Source organism: Arachis ipaensis, chromosome B4, assembly GCF_059453495.1.
Source record: "Arachis ipaensis isolate K30076 ecotype BB chromosome B4, ASM5945349v1, whole genome shotgun sequence".
NCBI classification, from domain to species: Eukaryota; Viridiplantae; Streptophyta; class Magnoliopsida; order Fabales; family Fabaceae; genus Arachis; species Arachis ipaensis.
The window spans coordinates 395,041-420,477 of NC_142439.1; the positions used below are offsets into that span (position 1 = coordinate 395,041).

The window sequence follows — 25,437 nt, forward strand, 5'->3', positions numbered from 1 at the left end:
GTGTTCCTCTTCCATGTCGGCAATTGTGTGTTGTGTGTTCACTCGATTAAAACTTCATAACTATAAGTTGATAAATCAGTTGAAAAAAGAAGATATTGTTGTTAAAACGACTTTTGCAATTGAATTTAATTCATGACTTTGCATAATTGACACATTGATTTGATATATTACTATAGTTTACGCGATTTCATTATGATATTAAGCATTATTAACAATAATAGATAGACCAGCGGGGACGTTGATCGCTACTATTAAATTTTGATATGTGAGGGTCCTGTCCATGTGATGCTTAACTTGCAAGGTCGTTCCATTAATAAATACACTCCAATTGTCTATATTTCCCATACTTGACCGTTGAAATTTATGAATTGTTTGTTTCTTACTGGTCTCAGTCTCACAGATTTGCGCACCACACTCCTTACATGCCTACATTTATGAGACTGCGTATTTCGCTTTCTGTGCTTTTTTGCCTTGGATAAGATACATCAAAGCTGACATCTATTTTGCCATTATTGAGAGATCCAAGTGTCTATTGCTTCGTGCATTTTCTGATTTGAAAACTTCTGATAATCAAACTAGTATTTAGTATTGTTTAATTCAAACGCGTCAATGGATATGCAGGAGTTGGATAAAAAAGAATATTCAACAAAAGGAGGGACCCCCCACATATAATACTCAATCCCGCCTGGGAGAGATACATAACATATCATCATATTGTTGTGTAATAGGGTTGAAAGTTGAAACCCCTTTAAGGTTTGACAAATCTAAGAGCAACAGTATCTTCCTATCCTACTGACCAGAACCTCTGCTGCTACTGCTGCTGCTACACCACACAATAGCAACTCACGTTCCGCTAACATTCTTCAAATGCTCCTATACTGCACCTTTGTCATCGGCCTTTCTGCTGAGGACTCCAAGGGGCCATGCCAACTAGTGTTTAATTTATATTCTAGTGTCTCTGCGCTTTTCGGCTTCAAATATCTCATAATATTACCTCAAGAGTTGGATACATTGCAACCCCATGACAACATCCTCTGCGAAACTATGGTATTCGAAGTTAAGTGACCCATTCCAACTCAAGGAATGGTGGTAATGTTTTTAAGGCCAACCAAATACTCTCCAACACAACAAACTAGATCTGTGCAAAGATTAGTTCATTCCATGTATCAGGAACACCCGGCAAACACCAGTGTAAGCAATCTTGCACGCCTGGCTGTGCTGTCAGGCTGTACCGTGATATATGAGCCTCGTCCCTAAGCTGAGAAAGAGCTGTTATGTCCAAGAGCTTCACTCCTGTTCCTTTCACTGCACTTGCAGCACTTTGATCAGTAGACTCTTCACCCAATATTTCCTTTCCTATTGACATTGGTGTGGTGTTGTCACAACTGCCTCCAGTGTTCCACTCCCCACCAAAAAAATGCCTAGGAGAAATGGACCGATAAAAGGCCTTCAGACCAGGGTACTTTGGGAGCTGTGAATTCACCCAACTAACAATGCTATGAATTGTAAGATTCTTGGCAACCCATATCACTGCTATTTTCCTATTGGTATTTGGCTTCCCCCCAACATGCATTACCCATTTGTTAGCATTGAGCTTTCCTCGATTCCAATGGTGACCTGTGTTGAGAACCAGTACATCAAACCTGTGAAGGTACTGGCGCAAAAATGCCGGTGGCCGATCCAGGTGCATTGCATACTCTGTTTCTGGGTTGTTTATGTCAATTGGTTCAATATCACAGAGACTTGCTGACCAGTAGTAGAGAATGGTAGTATTGGTGCTTGGGAAACGGTAAGCCCATCCACTAGGGCGGGAATTTCCCTCTGTCAGAACCAATCCATACTCTGCACCCACATCTTGTACATCAGGGGCCTCCTTACCACCAGTGACCATGCACATTAAAGACTGGAACTGCTGCCGGCCCAATGAGTCTCCAACAAATGCTAGAGTTTTGCTTTGCATCCTGAATGCACAAAAGCTTATTATCAATTAGTCATGCATTTGTTGGCCTTTTTACTGTTGAACTTGAACTTAAATAGACAAGTATGAAGAAAGAAATCTAGATGTGAAAATTAGGGGAAATTTGTTCCTCTATATATCAAAAGCTGCCTTAAAGAGTAAAGGCATCTCAAAAAGCAGTAGTCACATGTGACCACAAAAAATAATTTGAGGGAATCATTCAATAATATGCTAACACATGCCTCAACCAAAGCTGCCTATCCTCTTTCAGGTCCATTGAGGAGCATCCTATTCCTCAATCATTTTGGAATAAGTGAGTTACAGGCAAAAGAAACAAAAAGTCACAATTTTGAGCATCAAATCCCTGAGGGTAGACTCACGATTACGTAAGCATAGAATTTATATATTCAAATACAATCGAGAGAAATAGAGAATACCTTGTCAAAAATTTAGAACCTTCAAATTCCTCCATTTGACAATCATTTGGCTGCCATCTGAGCTTCTCATAAGTAAAATCAGTACGTTGCATCATGCGGCATGCCCACATCGCTGACAGCCACTGTTTGCAATGAAATCCAGAATACAAAGGCCGCTTGTCATCTAGAACCCATTTTCCTTTTGCATAGTTACAGACTGCAGAAAAAGTTGGGGAGGGAACATCCATTAGTTAACAGTGCTTATAAATAAATAACCCATCATTCCAATAAATGTGCAGGGAAACGCCCTCCTGAACAAGATAATGATCTGATAAATCTTTTAATGAATGAAGAAACCAACAGATGCAATAATATCGGAAGAAAAACGTACAACATAAGTCAGCTTGTCTAATATGAGAATTTTGTTATCCAAATATTAGTCTAAAGTATGTTTTTCTGTTTGCTAATTACACATGTTTAAAATAGTGGCTAAGGGCTATCAAGATAATAGTCTACCTGTAACAAATGGAAAGAGTACAAGAAACAGACAAATTCTAACTTGAACTAATTATAAAAGGTTTCTTAAAAATACACCAAAAGAAAAGGTAAAAATATAGGAGGTATCCTTCAATAGAAAGCTTATTATTAGAAAACATCATGACAATTGGGAACCAATTTAACTTTACAATAATGTATCGAGCTTTCTCCAAAAACAATAAGGGCTGCACAAGGATCCCACATTACGCAGAATCAGGTAAGCCGACACCTGAAGGATGTAATATATCCAACCTAACCTTATGCGAATGTCAGTGGTTGATTCTACGGCTTAAATCCATGATCTTGAGATCACACAAAGACAACTAAATCCTTGTTCCTAGCATAACTTCTTCGTTTAGAAACAATAAAGAAAAATGTTTCTGATAAAAAATCTATAGAACATGCTGACAAGTGTGTGTGTGTGTGTGTGATTCACCCATCAAAACATTCCAAAGCAACTAAACTTTTCATTAGAGTTAATAGATGATAAGTATGAATGAAGAGTAGTCAGCACCTTTACTCTCTGTAGCCTTATTTGAATTCTTGTCTTCTCCACTAATTAAAGAGCTTCTTTGTGGATCTTCGTTTGTTGGATGTTTTATATTTTCTTCTTGTTTTGAAGTTCTCTCCGCCTGTGCTTCATTCCTTTCAGTCTTATGCGCTGTTGGATTCGGAAAAGTTTGTATAGCATGATTTTTCCCAGCTTCCGAAATTCTGTCATGTTCTACTTCTTCATCTGACACATTGAAAGACTGATTTGCTTCATTTGACACACTGGAAGGATGTTTTACTACATCTGACACTCTTGAAGGATGTTTTACTACATCTGACACACTTGAAGGATGTTTTTCTTCATCTGATACATACGAAGGATGTTTTACTTCATCTGGCACACTTGAAAGTATTTCTACACCATCACATAAAAGACATGTTAAGCTGCAGAAATCAAAATGAGATTCCTTTTTCTTAAAAAGATTAAAGGAGAGAAAAGAAGAGGGTTGTGGTAAGGGCTATATCCCCCACACCACAAAAAGACAAAAGAAAAAAAAAAACACCAAAAAAAAAAAATCGAGCATTCAATATAACAAGGTGCCAACATCTAGCAATATATTCAACTGAACCCCCATCAAGGCATCAACTAAGCTTAACAGGACAGTGGGTGCAGCATTCTGACCAGATTAATATACTTAGTACTAATAGTGTTTTTCTTAAGCAGCATGAACTATCAATCAAACATTGGTACAAAAAGATATATTAAGGATATTCTAATCGAAATTTCAAATAGATGAGATTATGCTGAACAAGAAGCTAAAGATTGGTTTCCAGCTTCATCACCCACAGGGACAAAATGCGGCGAGAGATACTTTAATTCTACTCGTTGACAGAAAGATTGCAAAAACATACAGCAGAAAAATATATGCCAGATAGTTGTTCAAGTCTATAAAACAATATTTGTCATACTGATAGAGTATCATATTGGTGTGTTTTGAAAAAGAACTATTTTATATACATATGGAAGCAAACCTGAAGACAGCTGCAATGGATCTTGCGGAGGGAAAAGGGCAGTAAGACGGGGTGTTTTCTCCCAGTTCCACAAAATGATAGTTGCAGACATGACAACAATGGTAATAAGAGTAATTTCTTTACCCTTCAACCCATTTAAGCCTGTCTTCATCCTGCAAAAACATAAAACATAAAATCAAAAGAACAAAAAGGAAGAAGAGAAGAGCAAGCTCTCATCTAAAAGTCAAGTGGACATGCATCAGCAAAAATAAGAAAAAACAATGATCACTAGCAAGAACAGAGAGCTTCAATTTCAGCAAACACATGGACACTGCACACATCAAGAATTGGCAATAGAAGCTCAATATAACTCTAAAATGCAGAAAACAGAACCAGAAACTGAAACAGCAACCCAGCAATCCAGCAACTAACATTAGTTTAAAAACATTTTAAGCTCAATCTGCAAACAGACAAAAGGAACAAAAATACACAACCTTAACCATATATTTTTATTAGCTTAATCATCCAAAATAAATAGATTTTACTGCCTTACAGTTAAACACCAATCCAAAATAACAATCTCAACCTATGAAGTCCTTCCTCCCAATCACGCAAGAGCCACCCTCCCAATTGTGGAAAAAACTTAAACCTGAACGCGTCCTCTAGACCTCTACCCTGATCTTACTAATCTGAAAGAGGAAAATTTTATGCCCAATTCGAAAACTTTCTGCATCGAAACCTGGGCAAGTACCATCTTGTAAGCCAAGTATGACACAATCTCAGGAACATCAAAACATAATTTTTCTTTGTAAAAAAAAAAATCCCAAATCAAAGTTCAGGAGCTAGCTATACGCCTATCACAATGGCACATAATTTATACATCGCAAATCTCGCACGAAATTGACAATGGATCTGGCAAGTTCACAAGCATAGACAACAACAATAACGGTACCTGTTCTATGTAAGATCAAAATCACCCCAAAAAGGGAAAATAGAAAAATCAACTTTGCCGAATGCGGAAGAAATTAGATGCCGAATTGAGAACAATGTCGCCGACTCCAAGAAGAATAAAACCTGGAAGAAGAGAGGTAAGGAGCTATGTACCTCTGAGCGTACGGTGTACGAAGAACAACGCAGTTCGCGGCAACGCTTCACCGTCACTCCTCAAAAGTTCATATGCAAATGCTTTTATTCTTTTTAACTATTTTAAGTTTTTAACAATATAAATAATCATATAATCATGCTCATGTGCTATTTCTTAACCAACAGAAAAAATAATGTTGGTGAATTATGTCAGGTTATAGTTAATTAATTATGATTTAATCATTGATATAAATATAATATAGTTAGTTTTAGATACAGTAACTGATTTTGTTCTCCTAAGTTGACCATCATTAAAGGAATAATCCTTTAGTAATCTACATTTATTCTGCATATTTCTAAATTTGGAAAGATTTTTTATTTTCTTTATTTATGAGCATTTATCGTATAGAATATAGATAATGATGAGACTGCTTAACCATTCTTTTTCGGGTTGAGAAACGCTTTCCAAGGGAACATGCCATTAATCCATATTAATAATGTGAGATTTATGATTAACAATTGAAGCAAGTAGACTGCTTAGTTTAATTTTTTGGTCTTAAAATGGTTTTAGTCTCACACACTACTATAATATTCAGGAAATTCTGTTTATTATTACTAAATTTTTCATAATTCTCTTCTTAAATAAAAAGCCTGGAACTTCGAGCTACTTTGATTGTGCCACTGCCACTACTTAAAAAATAAGTCTTACAAAATCTATTTTAAAAGAGTAACGTGAAGGAATTAATTTATTAAAAATATAGAAAATTGGAAGAAAACGTCCTTTGTTATCATTCATTCAATGGAAGGTGATGAACATTTGCAACAATGGTAATAAATAAGTTTTCAGTGAAATTGGAAAACTGAGACTACCGAAGTTAAAAATGGTTCTCAAACTCCAAAGCTTATTTCACAGAAATCATTACCTTCCCATATGGTGTGTTCAGAAATTCTGCTCTGATCTTGTTGAATTCAGTTACCACATTCACTTCCATTGTCACTTATTTACCCTCCATGCATTGACCTCCTTAATCAACTTTATATCCTTATATTATGGAGTGGCGCACAAACTCCTTTATTTCAGAATTATGGGTAATAATAACTGTTAATGTTGTAAGTGTAAGGAGTAGTATATGAAATTAATCTTACATTGAAGAAAGCAAGGAAGAGCGAAAAATTTATAAGATGAAAGACCCATTAATTTACTATTTTAAGATTTTGAGTTGGATGTGGTGTTTTCTCTCTTAGTGGTCGAGAACTCCTCACGATGGTACAACAATAACATACTTTAGTTTGTTTATATCTTTTTCACCACTTTGACAAAGATTCATTGGGATAAGTTGCTTTAACTTTCTTGATGTATTCATAAAATAATGTGTAAAATACATTATGTATGTCACAAAAACGTTAAAATGAAAAATGAAGTCATAAGAGCAGTGCATGCATTAAGAAAATATGTCAATTGTTTATTCAAGGTTGCATGAACAAGATTACAAAAGACACATGATACTTTTGAGCACAACTTTCTCAACAACGGATCTTGTAGTGCAGCCATAGTGGCTCCACCATAAAAAAGCTTATATGTATGTCTAGGTATATATGTATGTATGTATTAGGATACCGTACTAACATGAACAAAGAGTTTAGCAATGATGGGACCAAGAAGTACCAACCAATGAAACCACTTGGACCAGATCACTTCCCCCTCATGATCTTTAGCTGTACAAGTACAATCAATAATTCCAGTTTTGCCCTTGATTTGCATTTTGACGACCTTAAAAATATTATTTATAATGAATGGATGCATGCCACTCTCTATGTTAGTAGTTAGTATGAAATGTGTATAGCTATATAGCATTTATGGATATGCATATCAAATTTGTTAGTAGGTTGTGACTCTTGCCAATAATAATACAAGTAAAAGAGATTCCCTTAATATCAGAGAGTTGTACCTCACTCTTGTCATCTTCTGCTGCAAGTTCCCAAGTCCTGCATGCATTGTGATGGTAGTTCCCTTTCCTCTTGTCCCTTTCTTAGCTTGCAATGGATTCCCCAGGCCACCTTCAAACCCTACCTAGTCTCTTTTATTCAAACATTTAAGTCTGCTATTTAATAACTCCCAGCAGCTATCTAAGCAAACCACCTGCCCTTTAATTTGGAACAATATTTGAAGATGATGGAAATAATAATTAAATATAACAGTATATATATATAGCAAATAAACTACATTGAGGAGTAGTATAGCATGTGTGCAACCTTAAGAAACGAAAACAGTAGTGTCAGCATCTTATTCTTGTGTATGGCAGAATTATGATTCACATTCCCATTGATTCTAGACTCATTATGATAGGACCATGCTCTCTCTTTTGCATGTGACATGAAATGAAATAAATAAGATCAGAGCCGCTAGGCGCTTGTATTATTACTATTAGTTACAGTTAGTTATATCACTCTTAATAAGGACTCATAAAATACATTGAAACAAAAAGCTGTTTTTCACATGTTAAAGTAATTGGCAATCAATCAATGCCTACAATGTTAGTAGCAGCAAATAATGAATTGAAATTTTGAAATTCTTTTCCTTTCATTTTTATATTTCTTTACATAGGCAGGTCATAGGTGATCTAGTACCTTCCAATCACATTCCTTACCGACATCTGTCCATCACAAATAATTTTTCGCCTTTTGTTTAAAAAACGAAAAAAAGTGATAATATTTGTGTTGTGTTATTTATATAATTAAAGAAGGGAGACATTGACATTAGGTTAGGAAGAGAAAGAGAGAGAGAGAGAATTGATGAAGAGAATGGGAATTTCTTCAGAGTGTGAGCAAGGTAGTAACAGTGTCAACGGTAACGGTAACGGTAACGGAAACGTGAACGCGGTTGAAGTAGAGTGCGTGAAATGCGACTCATGCGGCTTCACGGAAGAATGCACGCCGGCGTACATTTCACGGTTGCGGCAGCGCTACCAGGGACGCTGGCTCTGCGGCCTCTGCGTCGAGGCGGTCAAGGACGAGCTTCTCAGATCCGACACCCTCATCTCCACCGAAGAAGCTCTCAACCGCCACATCTCTTTCTGCAGAGACTTCAGAGCTTCAGCCAAACCAGAGCACCCTCTCTTCGCCATGGCACGAATCCTTCGAAGAAGTTTGGATTCCTCTTCTTCTTCTCCGAGGCCTCTCCGGACCAATTCCACCGGAGCACTTCCACCGCTTCATCGTGTTCAAACTGCTCCACCAGCCGCTCTTCTTCGATCCGACAGTTGCTTCTCATCTATATCAGGGGTATAACACAACTCCATGATTACGATCACTTCACCAATCGCCACTACTTCCTTTCTTTCTTTCTTTTAATCCTTCTTCTTTACTGTATATACATGTAGACTGGTTAACAAATTCTTCAAACTTTTAATTCCTTCTTATTCTCTAATTTTCTCTGTTTTTTTCTTAATTTTCTTATATGCTGAATATTCCATGAATTTCTTCTTGTAATTTAGATATATATTTATTTTTGTGAAAACAAAGCTTATGAGTTAAGCTAAGAGTATTGAATTAGAATGAGAACAAAAAAAGACAGCGCAAACTCCAGGCTCAATCCTTTTTTAAAAAAGAAAGAATTTTACAATCCAATGAGTGATGATCACATTATAGTTGTATGACGAATCTTAATTCCTAAGCCTTTCCAAACTAATGATTCTCACTTTCTTAGCTGTTAATGTCCATTTTCAGCATGCCCATTATTAACCATACTCAATCAAAAGATTCTCTCTTTCTTTCTTTCTTTTTCCATACAAGAAAGAAAAAAGAAAAGGGGGAAGGTGACAGAAAACGAAAGTGCACGGAAAATTCCCAACGTTGTTTTTTGGTGCAAGAGTATTAAACTTTTCAGGGCTCCAGTTAATTAGTGTACCAGCCAAATTTTAACTACTTAGGTACATGAAGCAAAGCATGCATTCCAATGAAGCTGTAAAATTTTCCATTTTGTCTTTTCTTTGTTGACTAAATTTCCGTTTTGGTCCCTGAAATTTAAGTGATTATCCATTTTGGTCTTTGAAATTTAAAATTAGCTATATTGGTCCTCCAAATTCAAGTCCCGATACCAATGTGGTCCCTCGAATCTTTCTGGCGATGACTAAACAAATAGAATGCTGAGATGATATGCTTCCCTGCTACGTTGGATGATGAGTAAACAACGTTGTTCACTCTTGGCATCCAAACAAGTCAAAAATATCGTGGCTTTGAATATAAAGAGAGAAGAAATGATGAAGACCCAAAATAAAATATTTTTCTTCTCCTCTACCTCCAATATTCTTCATTTCTGACTTGTTTGGGCACCAAAGGTAAACGACATCGTTTACTCATCATCCACCGTAATAGAAAGGATGCTATATCAGTACTTTGTTTGTCTAGTCATCACTGGAAAGAGTTGAGGGACCATATTGGTGTTGGATTTAAATCTAAAAGACTAATATAGATAATTTTAAATTTCAGAGATCAAATTGAGTAATAGCATGAAGTTCAAGGATCAAAATAGGTATTTAGTCTTTCTTTCTGGCTCTTCCTTCAACCCCAAGGCCTTTTATAAATTGCACAACTTAATTGGTTCTTTTACATATCTGAATTAGGACATGAAAGCTATAATAATTGGTTTAATTCCTATGTGAGATGTGATTAAGAGACACAGATAATTAAGCATATATTACTACATTAATAAAAATAATGTCAGTTTGAGACCAATAATTTTACGGTGATACATTCGGAATGATTAGCGAGCAGTAATTTTTATTTATCAGTTTGAGACCGAAATTTACTTCTTGTCTGTATGGATAGATAGTGACATAAAGAAGAAAAAGAGTAAGAGTGATCTGAACCTTCCGGATGTATCCACCAGGTGTTTATGTGTGTTCTGACAAAGGGATCGAGTGTGAGTGGGGACACACCCCCCAAACCATTTGGATTATCATTGCAAATTGTTGTTATTATTTTATGATGATGTCCTTTTAGGTTCTTCGGTTTGCGTGTTTGTGTTGGAGACTTGGATCTCATTCACTCTACGTTTCTTATAACAATCAAGGTTTTTGCTACCACATCTTAATTAGATATTTCAATATTTGTGTTTACGTGTTGTTGTTGGAGTGGATTATTGATAATTATCTAATGCTAATATATATATAAAAACTAAATTAGTAGTTCATTTAAATATTGAAGAGTCAATTACTCATGGTGTCACGTTTTATTGTGTTACGATAATTGCTAATTGCTTAGCTAAGATCAGATATGCAATCTTGATCTTGACCGATCCTGATATCTAGAATCTAGAAGATATTATATATCAATTCAATTCACTTTGCCATAACCCTGGGAAGTTTCTTTTGTGAATTGATTAGTTTGGTTTGATGCTACAAAAGTTAAAAAAGCAGCTCCTGTTAGAAGCAAAAAAGCATTAAAATAGGTATCTTCAGGTTCAAAACCAGAATCAGAAGAAACCAACACAAACTTTTATTGACGTAACGGTGTACGGTGCCACATGCATGCACCAAAGCCATTTGAAGTGTGCATTAAAATGTGGTGTATCTCATGATAATGATAAATAAGTGTATTACTCAGAGTACAACGGTGCCCATTTTCAGCAGAAATTTTCTCACTTTCACCTACTTGCAATGCAAGTAGTAAAAAACAAAGTAAAACAGCAGAAGAAAAGGACTTGAGGGACCAAGTGAATTTTTCCAAGTAAAGGTTACTTTTGATTTTCAAAGAACATAAGGAACTTTTTATTTTTAATATGATGAAAAGAATGGTGTATACCTTAAATTATGGGGGTGTATGGTGATTCACTGGCGTATGATGGTTGTCCAAGAGAAATCGGACCATCCGATTAGAGGTACTGAAAACCCTGGGTCCGATGTGTGTACTAGCAGAAAATTTTGGGTCCGATTTCAGAAAACCTTGGGTCCGATTTGTACCCCCTCTCTCTGTAATGAAATCGGACCCTCCGATTTGTGTACTTTCCACAATTTTAAAAAATATTAAAAATTACAATGTTAAGGTATATCACTATTCCTACTTCCATAACAAAAAAAATTAGCCGAAGATAAGAATCCAAGATATTTAACATTTTTCCAATTTTCCTAATGCTATTGCCTCACATATAGCACCATAATCCAATTTCTTAGTCATCAAAGTAATTTAGTCAAACTGAATTATTATTCATATGGGTCACGAAGAAACAATTTCCATTATATATGCTCTTTTGTTTAAAAGGTAGCTTACCTAACCCCTCATATAGTGCTCTTTGTTCTATTTCTTGTGCAAGTCCACTCTGAAAGAAAAACATCCAATTTTAACCCAATAATACTGCCCTTTTAAAAAGAACATCATAGACTTCTCTTTTCCCCCATTTTTCTACTAGTACCTTAGCTAAGGGACAGGGACTAAACGTGCAAAAGCATCATGTGATTTTCTATGACCCCACATTATATTGACCATAGAGATCAATAAACATACATATAAAGGGTCACCATTGCAGCAAGTCCAAGAAGAACTTCTTAACTGCTCTAGATTTGCATATTTTGGAGTTTCACTTATCATGAGGTGGGTTCAAAGTTCAAACCATGTTACTTGTATGTTTAGGTTGCAACAACATTATTTATCACTTTATTAACATTTAGTTGTTAATTGTAGTTACACATTATACTTTTGCAAAACGTGAGATTGATCTCTCTCTCCTTTATTCTGTTGTGATAAACTTATTCAAGAAAGTGATCAATGAAAATATGACAAATGAACAAGAGCAAGAGCGTGGTACATCAAATTAAAGCACTGGAAGTTATCAGAAGTTACAGAATCCAGAGAGCTCTGATGAAGAGCATGGCTTTGCAGTCCCTTTTTCTTTGTAAAATCAGCATCAATGCCAAAATTTCAGGGAATAATTCAAGAGTCCAGTGAAGGCCATCATGACTTTGTATAAATATGGAAATTGCTCAAGGCAAATTTCATAATTCATCTAAGCTTGCAAAAGCACTTATAGACAAAAAGAGCTGGAAAAATCTCAATAATTTGTATATTCAGTACGACCAACTCTATGCAATCCTCACCATAATCTTGCATGATTGCCTGCTTCAATCACTTGATTAATATCTTAATTTCAAATTCACAACCTTAATTAGAATAGTCAGTCTGAATTCTGAAACTGATTGGTAGGGGTGTTCATGGATCGGATCCGATCCGCATATCCGCGGTGTTTATCCGAATCCGATCCGAAAATTGCGGATATGGATCCGATCTGCAAGGCTTTCGGATCTGATCGGATCGAATCCGCACACTAATCGGATCGGATTGCGGATTTTGTGTTGATATCCGCATATGCGTATCCGCAAAAATAAATAAATAAATAAGTAAATATTCTTTATGTTTTATTTTAACTAATAATTATTATATATGTTGTATTATTTTAATTTATTATTTAAAAAAAATATGTTTAATATTATTTTAAGAATAAACATATTTAAAAGAATAAAAAATGAATTTTATTGATATTTTTTAATAAAAATAAAATTTTAAAAATATTTTTGTGTTTTGCGGATATATCCAATATCCGTGGCGGATCGGATCCAACCTTAAAAACTGCGGATATTGGATCCGATCCGATAATTTTAGTGAGGATCGGATCGAAATTTTGGTCATATCCGATCCGCGTGCACCACTGCTCATTGGCTCTACTCTCTTCTTCTTGGCGTTTTTGGTCAACACTCAGTCTAATTCATTGGGCCAAGCTTTTTTTGACCCAAATAAGTACCAATCCCCGGTGATAGAAGAGCAATAGTGTTTGACCCAAAACAGAGAAGGAAACAGAGTGATTGACATTAGCAAGACATTTTTGGACCAAGTGTTGATCTATAATTTTGACAAAATAATTGTAGTGGTGAATGTGCATTACATATGATTTTGAAACTAATTCATGTACTTGTTGCATTTTCCCCATGCAGTATGAGTCTCACAGCAAATTGAATTGAGTTAAATTTGGTGATGATCACTACTATGATAAATTAGAGATAATACTCAATTTGGTCTCTGAAGTTACACTCGAGCCTCAATTTAGTCCTTAAAATTTTAATTGCCTCAATTTAGTCCTCAAACTTTTCAATTGACTCTGTGACGGAAACCACTGCAGGACTAACGTGATTAAAATTTGAAAAGATCAGGACTAAATTGAGGCAATTGAAACTTCAAGAATTAAATTGAGTATTTTCTCTTTTAACGAATAAGAAAAAAATGCATGCATGTATATAGATTGTAGAGCATCCCTCCGTCACCAAAGAATCATTTCAGCCACTCTTTTTAAAAATAGATTAACTAATCAAAATAGAAAGCATTCATTCCACACCATACATAGAATATTACTTACTCACATCATATTAATCAAAGTAGCAAATTAAATATATAAACAAGCTAAGTAAAGTAAGACAAACCCATCATGGGATCATGTTCTTCTCATTCAAAAGAATATTTAATCTGTAATTTGGTGTTAGAAAATAGGAATGCATGAGTGTACATTTGAATTCAAATTAGGATTCACGATGGGCAGATAGTAGATTCGCCGTAAATGTAGTCAAGGATAGCAATGACACCAAAAACAAAGGCTTGATCCATCCCTGGATTGACGACTACATGGTACACATCCTTGAATGTCTCCAATTCCTTGGTGATCCCAACCACGTTGCCTTGACAATCAAGAATGCTGCAACACTTGTCAGGAAAATATCCTTTGATCTCGAAATCCCAGGATTTGTTACTAAAAATCCTCGGTTGAGTGGTGATTCTGATTGGGCCACCTCCTTTTGAAATAAAACAAGATGATGATGATGACTCCTTCAAACTGAAAACCAACTGCTTCTTCACCACGGATCCAGAGGGTTCCAACTGATCTAAACGGTAACCTTTCCAAACCTTATTAAAGCAGAGCGCTTCAACGAATCCTGCACCCTTTCGACGCATGAGAAGCAAAGGAACAGAGTCAGCGTCTCTTAGAATGAGTTCATCCCTTTTACCAAGAACACCGCAACCATCCACCCTAAACACAACCTTGTGGCTGCTACAATCCGTCACCACCAAACCCCCTCCGTACACCGCATGCGGCCTCATCCTTACCACGAATTCCGTCTCACCACCCCGACAGTACAACTTGCTAATTACAGGCAGCATCTTTGCGTCTCTCAAACTGCAATATATATGTATATGTATGTATATATACACACACAAAGAGAGAGAAAGATCGAGAGAGATCAAGGTGGGTTTTGTTGAAGGGTTTGGCAAGTTTTTGACGTGGGAGATAAGACATGATGCATGGATAATATTGACGAGGAGGTTGCTTGTGGAAGAGATATAGACTGAATTAATATATATATATATATATATATATATTAATTTAAAAATATTATTCGTATACTAAAATTATTCACTAAAATTAATCATCAATATATTTGTATATAAATATAAGTATGATTTATTTTATTTTTAGTATGTATTTATATTTTAATATATATTTTATATTTATAATTAATTTCGTGGTTGATTTTAGTGTATAAGGAACAGAGTCGAAGTAATTCAGATACCGAGAGAGGGGTTGAAATTGTGTGCAGCCGTGTGAGTTTGAATATTGTGTTGTGGCTAGCTGGCTTGCTAGGTAGCATGGATGGGAGCATTTAGTTAAGTGCTTTTCACTTCAAACGCAAAACCTATACATTTTATTGGCCCAATCATTGGTGGCAATTCCAAATACTTACCAAGTTGTTTTAAAGACAATAAATGTATGCAAACTTTTGAAATTCCCTACACCTCCTTCAACCCCATTATTTATTTACTTGTACCTTAAATTTGATATCCATTAGCCCTTTTTTTTAAAAAAAATTCAAGTTTGTTGGATAACCAAAGTTAACGAGGTTAAATAACACAACTAAATGAAAATAGTATAACTAACTGATAAAGGTTATAATTTCTCAAAATTTACTCATTTATATATTATGAAAATTTATACAAATAAATATACTAAAATCATTCATTATATATTTGTGTATAAATATATGGATATTTCAATTCATTTGTGATGATTAATTTTAGTATATTTAACATGGTTGATGAATTATACAAATAAGAGGCATACTAATCTAATTTTCACTCACTAATCTTTTACACACAAGTTTTATCAACTTGTTTTCTAATTAACCATCTGCGAGATTCTTTTTGACAAAAAAAAATAACTCTTAAAAAAGTGAACAAAATTTCTCGAGTATATAAAATTAAAAGGTAAAATATTATTTTCCTCTAGTTTCATTTTTAATTAATATATTTATATGGGATTATTGTTTAGCCAAGGTTTTAAGTAGAGGGAATAAAGCATATATAAAAAGATAAAGTGGGTTAAGTTGTGGCTTTTATCCAAAAAAAGGAAAAGACCATATATTCGATTCTTGTGTATCCGGTTAACGTTGAAAAAAGTGTAAGCATTGGGAGAGGAAAGTGGAGCACGTTTTGTGGTGACTGGTGAGTAGATGGATGGATGGATGGGTATCGTAAATGTGGAAGAAGCATAGTGCAACATTCTCAAACTCGACCTTGGATTGGACCACACAAGTTTTATGTCATGTATGTTAATGTTAAGGAAAATGTTTATTACATCACAAACCTAAAAATATATGCATGCTCTGCCTCTGCCATGCTATGTCCACAGCTTCTGCTTCACAGAGAAAAATCACCTTTCTTGAGGTCTCCTCCCTTCAACTCTTGAGTGTCCATGTTGCTGCAGTTGCAAATGCTCCTTTCACTTGCTCTTTACCCAGTTGTCCAATGGTACGCCCTTTCTGTTGTTATTGTTGCTAGTTTGCATGTTATGCTAGAATGTTGTAATGTAAGTTAGATTTTGAACGATTTGTAAATTGTATAGTTGAAGCAAATGTAACAGATCTGCTTGTGCTTTTCATCAACTATTATCCAGAAGCTGCATCAGTATTATTTTTTGTAGGCACATGCTTAAGAGATTAACACGTTCCTCAAGAGCTATTATCTATTTCATTGTTGTAACAATTTTCAGTTTATTATCTCTTTGTTAAGCTCATTGTATTTATCTAGAATAGTCTTGAGAATTAAGTAATAGATCATCAAATGGTGAATCATATGTATAGAATGCAATGTAGAGGTTGTGTTGTATTATTATTTTCTGCAATCGCGGTTTAGGAATGTTCAATTCAGTAGGTTATCAGATGTTTATTATTTGTGATATCCGGATGGTTATTCTGGATAGTATAAATGTATTGTGTTTGAGAAATTAGTAGTATTTTATCCTAAATGTTCATTTTTTAACTCATATTGAATCAAATACATAGCCCATTGTACACATTGTACAAATACTCCATTACTTCTCTACCAGAATTCATTAAATAAATGTGATCACGGAAGGGAACAGAATCGCTGAGCGCAGGGCACGGAATACGATCCCAAATGGAGAAGATTTCTTATACCGGGCTTCCGTTTCTTTTTTAATTTCTTTTATTGGGCCTATAGAAAATAAAAATGTCTTACTTGAAAAATCACAATATGTAACTGTAACTTGCATTGACGTCACGTGCGGCCTCAGGAAGTTAAGAAATTGTCAAAAAGTAATTAAGCAGCGCTAAGCAGGGATTAGTAGAGCTTAGTTTGCAGGTTTTGTTGCCGGGGTGCTTGAGGCTCAGTTTCAAGCAAAGGCAAATGGTGGTTGAAATTCAAATTGAAGCTATTTTTGTTGTAAATAAACAAAAAAGAAATAATTTAGTGGTGGCTCTGTTCTGGGTGTTTCATAATTATGTATGGGGATGTCAGAGGACCCAATTTACTGCACCCTGCCACTCTCACTCACTCGCACCTAACCTAACCTTATTTTCTTCTTCTTCTTCTTCTTCTTCTCTGCGCTCACTCACTTGTGCCTATTCCCTTTTCTTTCATCCCTCCACTCCAAGCCATGGCCACTGCTGCTTCTTCTTCCTCCCTTCCTTCTCTCCCACCACCTTCCCCCAAGTCACCCCCTGACTTGTACGGCAAGCGCCGCGACACCGCCAGGCTTCACATGCTGGACAGAGAAATCACTTTTCTCGAGGTCTCTCTCTTTTTCTTTTCACTTTTCATGTATCTGCACTGCACCATTTCTCTTTATTCACAAGTATCTTTGCATCTGTCAGGTTGAGTTGAAAAATGTTGAAGCCCTTCAACCAGCTTCAGCATGCTGCAAAGAGTATGTTCATTCTCTCTTCTCCACTTCCTTCGTTATCAAACTCTTCGAGCTAAACAAATTTCTTTACTTTAATCTGCAGGGTTGCTGATTTTGTGGTCGCCAACTCTGATCCTCTCTTACCTTCGTAATCAATGTTCTTATTACTTCTCCACAATCTTTCTTTCGTACTTTCAAAATGGCATCATCGTTTTTATACTTTTTTTTTGTTTCTCTTTTTCTTTCTCAAGCAGAAGCAAGAAGAATCGCAAGTCATGCCGCTTTTGGAAGTGGCTCTGGTACTACTACTACTACTACTACTACTTCATCTTCTTACTTAGAGTGTAGATACCAATGTGGGAGATGCACCTAAAATACATTTCACGCATGAAAATTTAGTTGCTATTGGAAAAAAAAAGGTTTAATACATAATGCATAAAGTGCTAGTGTGCCATATAAAATTAGTTTTCAGTAGTAATTTTTCATTTCTTGATACCTGCTGTCTGGTGCAATATTTGTAGTCCATTTTCCACTGAATATTTTATATAATAAAAAGCATAATAAAGATAAACAGGCTACTAGCATGTAAGGACAATCAAGGTTATTTGATGAGTAATATGTTAATGTTGTTTAGCTTTGAAGATTGAAACTCTGAGCCATCCCTAATTTTGAAGAGTAATAGGTTTACCTTGTTCATTATTAGTTTCCGTTATGCCTTAGTTGTTAAGCTCAATTATTGATGAAGCTAGAGCAACCTCTGTCCAAGTATGCTTATTTATTTACTGTCATGAAAAATGAACATATGAGTAACTTTTATTTTTTTTCACTGTACAGTGGTTTGCCATGTTTAAACTTGTCTTGGATCTGCTGCTGCTGCTTCTGCTGTGAAGGCTTACCTGTACATCTGAAATTACCAAGCTGCCACTGCTGCAGGCCATGCAGTTGCTGCAGCTGCAGCTGCAATTGTCTTCCCTCCATCAATTGCTCCTTGCCAAAATGGCTGTGCTGCTGCTTGTGTCCCACTTCGTCATCAAATTGCTGTAAAGGGAGTAACTGCTGCTCATTTTCCAAATCAAGTTGCTGTAGATGGAGCAGCTGCTGTTCTTGTTCCAGATCAAAGTGCTGTAAATGGAGGAGGAGGAGCTGCTTCAGTTGCTCTTGTCCTCAATCAAAATGCTGCCAAGGTAGCTGCGGCTTCGGAAACTGCTGCATTCTCCCAAGCAGTTGCAGTTTTCAGTGTCCATCTTGCCCTTCTTGCTGCAGTTGCAAATGCTCCTGCACTTGTTCTTGCCCCAGTTGTCCCAAGGTACACCCTTGCTGCTGCTGTACAAAGTCCTTTTGGAGAAGTGCTTTCTGCTGTTTCTGTTGTTAGATTTTCAAATTATATTATATTACTTGCTCAATTTGCAATTATGATATAGTTAGAGTATAAATTTTGGAAATATAAAGGAGTTTTTTTATTATAAAATGTTATAAGCTAAGTTAGATTTTGAAGTATTTGTATAGTTAGTTGAAGCAAATGTAGTAGCTCTGCTTTGTAATTTGTGGGCCAGATAAATTTGGTCCTTTATTGTCAGCATTTTTCAGTGTTGCATGTGAAATGGAAGATGCAATAGTATAAATTTATAAAAATGGCCGTTGAAATATGGCTTGATGGTTTGTTCAGCTTTATTGCTTAATTTTGAGTGTTTTGATTAGCAAATCCAATGAGATTCTTTGGGCACTTATGGTAAGGAATGGCAGTGGCAGCTTCTTGAAAACTTTGACAAGCATATAAGAGTTTTTACTTTTTATCTCCGAAAAGAGAAGTGTAAAAGCGATTTCTTTTTTGTCCTATTATCTTTTATTTTCTACCAAGTTTTAATCTCGGTGGTCCTACAAGAAAGTTGATGATCAATGAAGTGATCAAACGGGAAAAGAAGTCAGGAAAATATGTGATGGGCGTGAACTACTTTTTTTCTGCATTGCTGACAATGACACAGAACTCAGCAAATGTCTTTTCATTCATTCAGTACGCAGATTTGAAGCCAATCTGGCTTTAGATCGTTTGGAATGAGACATTTCGGAAAAAAGAATATAGAAATTAGAAATTCAATTCAGAGTAAGTTTTCACTCAGAAAATGACCCCCTTTTGTGTGCCTATTATAGAGATCTACTGCGGTAGAACTAGAACTAGAATGCTAAAATATCCAATGAAAACAGTGATTACACACGAGGGTGGTGTTCAGACCACAGAACTGTCATTGCTATGTTTCCATATTTGTGAAGTGGCTAAATATATATGCACATTGCACACACACACACAGCATTTTTAAAAATTAAAACAAAATCTGAAACTAGCTAGCTAGGCATGAGGGAACAAAAACAGGCATAATAAGCTGCATATAATACTCGTTGGAGCATTATATTGAACATCATAATATTATTACATACATATATAGCAAGGACTCTGTGTTTGCTACGTTAGCTTTTTAGTACTGGGTATAGAAGGAATAATTAAGTTCACGAATCATCAGTCCATGCAAAAGCAACTGGGCTCCTAACTTGGTGCACTTGATTGCTCCACACAATGCTACCGAATTTGGAAAGAAGCGAGTAATCATCAGCACTCTTGTTGGACACAAAGGTGACCGTGTAAGATTGCTTTTCCCCAACTTGGGCGAACACAAGCCTTGTGGGCTTCACCGTTATTGCCACGACGGATGGTCCATCAACATCCACATCATACACGGATCCTGCTGCCCCAACATTGGTCAACGTCCGAGTGTACGCAACAGCCCTCTTCTTGGTCCCAAACACAACCGAAAACGACGGGTAGTTCAACTGCCCCGCCTCATCAAATCTCACGGAACAATTCACGTTGGGATTCTTAACAATAAGCTGTATAGTCTCAGGCGTATAGTAGTCCAAGGAGCACAAGAAGGCAACGTAATCATCGGTGGTTGCGTCGTACACAAGCCCTGGAGAGAATGCCTTTTGTGGGTTCACATACCCGGCACCATGAGCCCAGGGGGTTGAAAAGTCTCCTCCGGCAGCATCCTTAAAAGGGGAGTTGGTGTTGTCGTGTGTAGAAGCAGTTGTCATGAGTGCCGATTTGATGGCACTTGGACTCCAATCTGGATGGGCTGCTTTCAACAACGCACCCAATCCGCTTATGTGTGGACATGACATTGACGTACCTATAATTCAATTCCCAGGTCAAATTATAATAATAATGACATCTCACGTGATCAAAATTAACTAACTAGTAAGTACCTGACATGATATTGAATTGGGTTTTGCGAGTATCCTTCGTTAACCCAGACGGGCCAACAGCCTCGGACCATCCCGCCAAAATGTTAACACCAGGCCCAATAATATCGGGCTTAAGAATCTGAGGCGTAACTCCATTGGGCCCACGGGAACTGAACGCGGCCACAACTGGCGAAGGCCTCACGTTCAGAACAGTTCCACCGAAGCTAAGCACAGCCGTTGGATTAGGATCCAACGAAGCGTACTCTCTGATCTCATCTCCCGCGCTTCTCCCCACAGCTACGGCCGGTACAAGATGGCTGTCCGCCACCACTTCCTCGCCGCTCGCCGCCGTGTTCGCCAGTATCATCCCCACACCTCCAGCTTCTCTCACCACCGCACTCTTCTCCGCCCGCGCATTGAGCCCTCTGTCGCAAACCACCACCTTCCCTCGCACAAGCGACGGTTCCAGCGAACCGGGCAAGCAAACGCTGCTCGACGAATTGGATTTATCGGTGAAATAAACCAATCCGACCGGTTCGTCTCCTAAACCTTCTCCACCGTAAAGAGAAACACCGCTGAATCGTTTTCCATTTCCGATTTTAACATAAGCTGGGAAATCCCGATCTAGGGTTCCGGCTCCGACGGTCATCACCCAGGGAGCCACATTGGCGACAGATCCCTGACGAGGACCATTGTTCCCTGCCGAGCAGGCCACGAAGATTCCTTTCTGCACCGCCGCGAAGGTTCCAATGGCAATGGTGTCCCGGTGGTAGGCGGTGGAGGAGCCTCCGAGAGAGAGCGAGAGCACGTCGACGCCGTCCTGGATCGCTTGATCAATCCCCGCGAGAATGTCGGAGGCATAGCAGCCGCCTGTCCAGCAGACCTTGTACGCCGCGATGCGCGCCTGTGGTGCCATACCACGCGCCGTTCCAGTGGCGTAACCAAGTAAAGTGGCGTTGGGGACGGCGGAGCCTGCAGCAGTAGTAGCAGTATGGGTTCCATGTCCTTCACGGTCGCGTGGAGACACTTGGTCCTTCTCCCTAACCATGTAACCGCCACCGGAGGACAATAAGTAGCCCTTGGAGAAAGTCCTGGCGCCAATGAGCTTTCTGTTACATAGGGAAGGATCGAAATCCGGAGCTGGCTCGCATTGTCCGCGCCACCTTGTGGGAACCGGAGGCATGCCGGAATCGTCGAAGCTGTTTGTCTCCGGCCACACCCCGGTGTCGAGGATTCCGATGATAATGTCGTTGGAAGCATGGTCGAGATCCTGAATGGTGTGGCCTTCCCACAAGTTTGAAGCCTTCTGGAGGCCCAAGAACTCCGGTGTCCTTGTTGTGTGGAGGGTGTAGCGTGTGTCCTCGTAAACCGCAAGCACCGAATCGGAACGGCGTAGTAACTGTGCCTGGTCCTTGCTGAGGGAAGCGGCAAAGCCATTATAAGCGGTTTCGTATGAGTAGAGCAGGGAATCGGAGTGGGAGTTATGATATTCAAGTGTTGCTGTGTACCAGTCTCGCTTGGAAGGGTTGTGATGTTTGTGTTTCATGTGAACTATGTAAGTTTTCTTTGTGCTGGTGGCCATCGCTTCACATAATAGACATTGTAGCATCATCGCTATCATAACCATGGAGATGGAACACGTTGAGGCCATGCCCTGCCTGCCTTGTTGCTTTTTTCTTGCTAATTAACTCACTTCTCCCCAGTCATATATATATATATATACAATGCAAGCAGCTTAGCCAATGAGGGCTAAGTTTTCTATTATTAATTTTGTAAGGTAGTGGTGTGATTTAATTGCTCTGCATTGCAATGATGCCTCATGCAACTACTGCATACACTTATAAGTTATAACTACTTGCTAATAAGTAGCCATGTCTTTGACATCACTTTGACTAGCGCTCAAAAGAGTCCAAATTATTATATGTTGCATTGCATTTCCTTCTTACATCAATTTCATAATTAGCGTGAAAATATATGGTTTTGTAGTGCATGGGATAGATTTCAGAATTCAGAGTAATTTTTTGTCTTCACTATGCATGGGTTAAACAAAAACAGCTGTAAACGCGTCATGGTTGAGGGTCCACCAATCTTAGCCATTCTTTGGTGATGCAAGACCATGTTTTATTAGCGCAAATCGTTGTTCAACCAAATCTCTTCTTTTGATACGCTCATGCCTGCCGAATATTATACCCTTCAATCGTTATGATATGCATGGATGAAATTAAAGCAAACCTTTTTGTTTTTTAACACTTCATTGATCCAAATTCCAAACTAAATATAAAAACACTCTTGCTGGTGATAAAATATTGAATATTGGGTTTTTAATTTGTCCTCTCCATTCACGGACTTGGCAACTGTAATAAAAAAATAATACAAAACGGGAGCAGGAGTTATAAGATAGACAAGGAGATATTTTGTTGTACGTGCATGCTTTATTAATTTGCCCCACTCATAAGCTCAACAGTGTTTGGATGAGAGTTATTTCTTTTCTAAAAAAGAAAATCTCTTAGAAATCTAATCATAGTATATTCGAAAGGAAGTACAGCACTATGGATTGTGGTGGAAGCAAGAATTTTAGTAAAAAGAAATGACAGACCACAGTATGATGCACTATGCAGCAGTCATATAATTATGACTGAATGAACGAACAAGTGTTTTGGTTTCATACAATTTATTCCTCATCAGAGAAAGCTGTGCCATTATTGGCTTATTGGTAACAGATTCATGCGGTTAAAATCAAAATAAAAGGAAGCATAGTGAGAAAAATTATTAAAGTTTATCTGGTTTTAAACTATCTTCAATTCCCGTGTTTATTTTATTTTATTGAACTTGAAAAATCATAAATTAAATTATATCTGTCATCTGCATGGAATGGAATTCTTGCAGATAACAAGTTAGAAATGCAAAAATAAGTGCTTTCGTTTCAACTGATGAAGGATAGGATCAGGCAGGGTAGGTATTGGTACAAATCAGAATGTTCCGTGCCTGCATTTGTTTTTGACTCTTTCTGAGGTTGCACATGCATAGATAGATAGATATACTCCTTTAATTTTAGCCATCGGTAATTGTAATTATTTAATTCAAAACATTAATTTGCGGGCATGTGATTCATCTACTACTAAATAATATGTATGGATATGTTAATGAAAATCAACCTGAAAGTGGTTCATAAAGCTACACATTGCACGTGTGCCTCCACAACTTTGATGAACTATACACAATACAGACATACACTGCATAACTTTGTATTTATGTGTATTATATATTATATATTATATGTGTATTTGTGCCTTATTGATTTAGTTTAAGGGGGAAAATCCATTTGAATTATGTGTAATTAAAAAACCTGGGTACCTCATCACTGATTCACTGCATTGTAATCTCCCCATTCAGTGGTTTGTCCCCTTGTGTAAAATATCTATAAAACGTCATCGTGTTCTTTGTCTGACACAAATTCACGGGTTCAGCTGAATAAAAGAGATGCATGCATGGATACATGGCCCATGAATATCAAAAGCAAAAATGATATTAATTAATTGCAACTCCTCTAAAATAGGGTTAAATAACAAGTACCTTTGTAATTAATTAATTATTTCTTGAAAAAGAATATGTATATTTAGAGTATCATCTAAGGTTGGTGAAACAGATGATACTGTGTGTATTTATTCTAACAATTAGATGATGTTATTCTTAGCATAATATTTATATAATTATAACCATAATCATAGTATTATACATAGCTAGGAAAGTTGATACTTAACAAGCAAAAATGTGTATTCATTTTTATTTGCTGATGTACTAACTAGTACGGGTTTCTTTTTAATACCTAATGGCTAATGCTAATTTTTAGGTAAACTTAAACTTACTTTTATATATATGGTTTCAATTTGGTTTGAATCTTGTTACCTTGTAAATTAATATGTTCGAAACTTCAACAAGAGTCGCTTTGGCCGAGTGGTTAAGGCGTGTGCCTGCTAAGTACATGGGGTTTCCCCGCGAGAGTTCGAATCTCTCAGGCGACGATGTGTTTTATATTTTGCCCCGCAAACCTCTGATCTGCAGCTAATATAATAATGCAATCAAAGTGAAAATAAGAGATCTTGTTTTGCAAACTAAATCATTAGTCAATAGGGACTTTGGCCCATTGGGCTCCTCATCATACAATCAGCTTCAACGTAGCATCAGATCATAATTTGTAAATTACAAGTCACACACGAATATGTGCATCTAAGGTCGTTATTCTTTATCATTTCTTATGAAGACATACATATTTGTCTCTTAAATATAAATTTCTATATTTTTCTTCTGTTTGTTTAATTTTTACTCATAGGAAGGGTTGAGTTAGTTACTTACACTAAATTTTTGGCAAAAGCACGGGAAATAATGGACCATCTTTTGTTTGTGTTGCAGTTAAAGATATATGTAGCCTCTCTAGTGCAAAAGCAGCAGGAGATATCAGGATTTTTATTATA

At 36.9% G+C, this 25,437-nt stretch overlaps 4 protein-coding genes, 1 long non-coding RNA gene, 1 other non-coding gene and 1 pseudogene across 12 annotated transcripts; 4 read left to right on the forward strand and 3 right to left on the reverse strand.

Annotated features, from left to right (window-relative positions):
- Positions 1-591: 591 nt before the first annotated feature.
- Positions 592-8,252, reverse strand: LOC107638403 (protein trichome birefringence-like 16). 6 transcript variants are annotated; one of them, XM_088484113.1, is made up of 6 exons: positions 7,750-8,252; positions 7,446-7,641; positions 4,435-4,586; positions 3,425-3,817; positions 2,395-2,590; positions 592-1,961 (listed from the first exon to the last, which is right to left on the reverse strand). In XM_088484113.1, exons 2-6 carry the CDS (start codon positions 7,490-7,492, stop codon positions 1,133-1,135), a joined length of 1,617 nt encoding a protein of 538 aa, XP_088340239.1. In that variant the 5' UTR covers positions 7,493-7,641; positions 7,750-8,252; the 3' UTR covers positions 592-1,132. The 6 variants fall into 6 exon arrangements, with proteins under 6 accessions (XP_088340239.1, XP_088340240.1, XP_088340243.1 ...); XM_088484114.1 differs by adding an exon at positions 6,420-6,566 and having other exon boundaries at positions 7,446-8,252; XM_088484117.1 differs by lacking the exons at positions 7,446-7,641; positions 7,750-8,252 and adding exons at positions 5,366-5,487; positions 6,420-6,595.
- Positions 8,253-8,289: 37 nt separating this feature from the next.
- Positions 8,290-8,923, forward strand: LOC107638400 (uncharacterized). Its single transcript, XM_016341652.3, has one exon. The coding sequence runs from the start codon at positions 8,290-8,292 to the stop codon at positions 8,782-8,784; it is 495 nt and encodes a 164-aa protein (XP_016197138.1). The 3' UTR covers positions 8,785-8,923.
- Positions 8,924-11,760: 2,837 nt separating this feature from the next.
- On the forward strand, positions 11,761-12,614 carry LOC148566424 (uncharacterized). Its single transcript, XR_015880929.1, has 2 exons — positions 11,761-12,084; positions 12,249-12,614. It is a non-coding gene; the product is annotated as an uncharacterized LOC148566424 (long non-coding RNA).
- A 1,337-nt stretch (positions 12,615-13,951) lies between these two features.
- On the reverse strand, positions 13,952-14,855 carry LOC107638399 (protein LURP-one-related 6 pseudogene; annotated as a pseudogene).
- A 1,177-nt stretch (positions 14,856-16,032) lies between these two features.
- On the forward strand, positions 16,033-19,433 carry LOC107637504 (uncharacterized). 2 transcript variants are annotated; one of them, XM_021120284.2, is made up of 5 exons: positions 16,033-17,620; positions 17,703-17,755; positions 17,835-17,879; positions 17,983-18,030; positions 18,566-19,433. In XM_021120284.2, exons 1-5 carry the CDS (start codon positions 17,486-17,488, stop codon positions 19,101-19,103), a joined length of 819 nt encoding a protein of 272 aa, XP_020975943.1. In that variant the 5' UTR covers positions 16,033-17,485; the 3' UTR covers positions 19,104-19,433. The 2 variants fall into 2 exon arrangements, with proteins under 2 accessions (XP_020975943.1, XP_016196398.1); XM_016340912.3 differs by having other exon boundaries at positions 17,986-18,030.
- Positions 19,434-19,936: 503 nt separating this feature from the next.
- On the reverse strand, positions 19,937-22,876 carry LOC107638398 (subtilisin-like protease SBT1.8). Its single transcript, XM_016341649.3, has 2 exons — positions 20,987-22,876; positions 19,937-20,910 (listed from the first exon to the last, which is right to left on the reverse strand). The coding sequence occupies exons 1-2, from the start codon at positions 22,614-22,616 to the stop codon at positions 20,234-20,236; spliced, it is 2,307 nt and encodes a 768-aa protein (XP_016197135.1). The 5' UTR covers positions 22,617-22,876; the 3' UTR covers positions 19,937-20,233.
- A 2,029-nt stretch (positions 22,877-24,905) lies between these two features.
- Positions 24,906-24,987, forward strand: TRNAS-GCU (transfer RNA serine (anticodon GCU)). The gene has a single exon. It is a non-coding gene; the product is annotated as a tRNA-Ser (tRNA).
- Positions 24,988-25,437: the final 450 nt, after the last annotated feature.

Excerpts from the sequence above, each read along its gene's own strand:
- LOC107638403 (XM_088484113.1), bottom strand. The coding sequence starts at position 7,492 with ATGCATGCAGGACTTGGGAACTTGCAGCAGAAGATGACAAGAGTGAG. Across the intron at positions 2,591-3,424 it reads TAAGGCTACAGAGAGTAAAG|TCTGTAACTATGCAAAAGGA; the intron begins GTGCTGACTACT and ends CTTTTTCTGCAG. Across the intron at positions 1,962-2,394 it reads GGTTCTAAATTTTTGACAAG|GATGCAAAGCAAAACTCTAG; the intron begins GTATTCTCTATT and ends TTGTGCATTCAG.
- LOC107638400 (XM_016341652.3), top strand. The coding sequence starts at position 8,290 with ATGAAGAGAATGGGAATTTCTTCAGAGTGTGAGCAAGGTAGTAACAGT.
- LOC107637504 (XM_021120284.2), top strand. The coding sequence starts at position 17,486 with ATGGCCACTGCTGCTTCTTCTTCCTCCCTTCCTTCTCTCCCACCACCT. Across the intron at positions 17,756-17,834 it reads GCTTCAGCATGCTGCAAAGA|GGTTGCTGATTTTGTGGTCG; the intron begins GTATGTTCATTC and ends TTTAATCTGCAG. Across the intron at positions 17,880-17,982 it reads TCTGATCCTCTCTTACCTTC|CAGAAGCAAGAAGAATCGCA; the intron begins GTAATCAATGTT and ends TTCTTTCTCAAG.
- LOC107638398 (XM_016341649.3), bottom strand. The coding sequence starts at position 22,616 with ATGGCCTCAACGTGTTCCATCTCCATGGTTATGATAGCGATGATGCTA. Across the intron at positions 20,911-20,986 it reads CCAATTCAATATCATGTCAG|GTACGTCAATGTCATGTCCA; the intron begins GTACTTACTAGT and ends ATTGAATTATAG.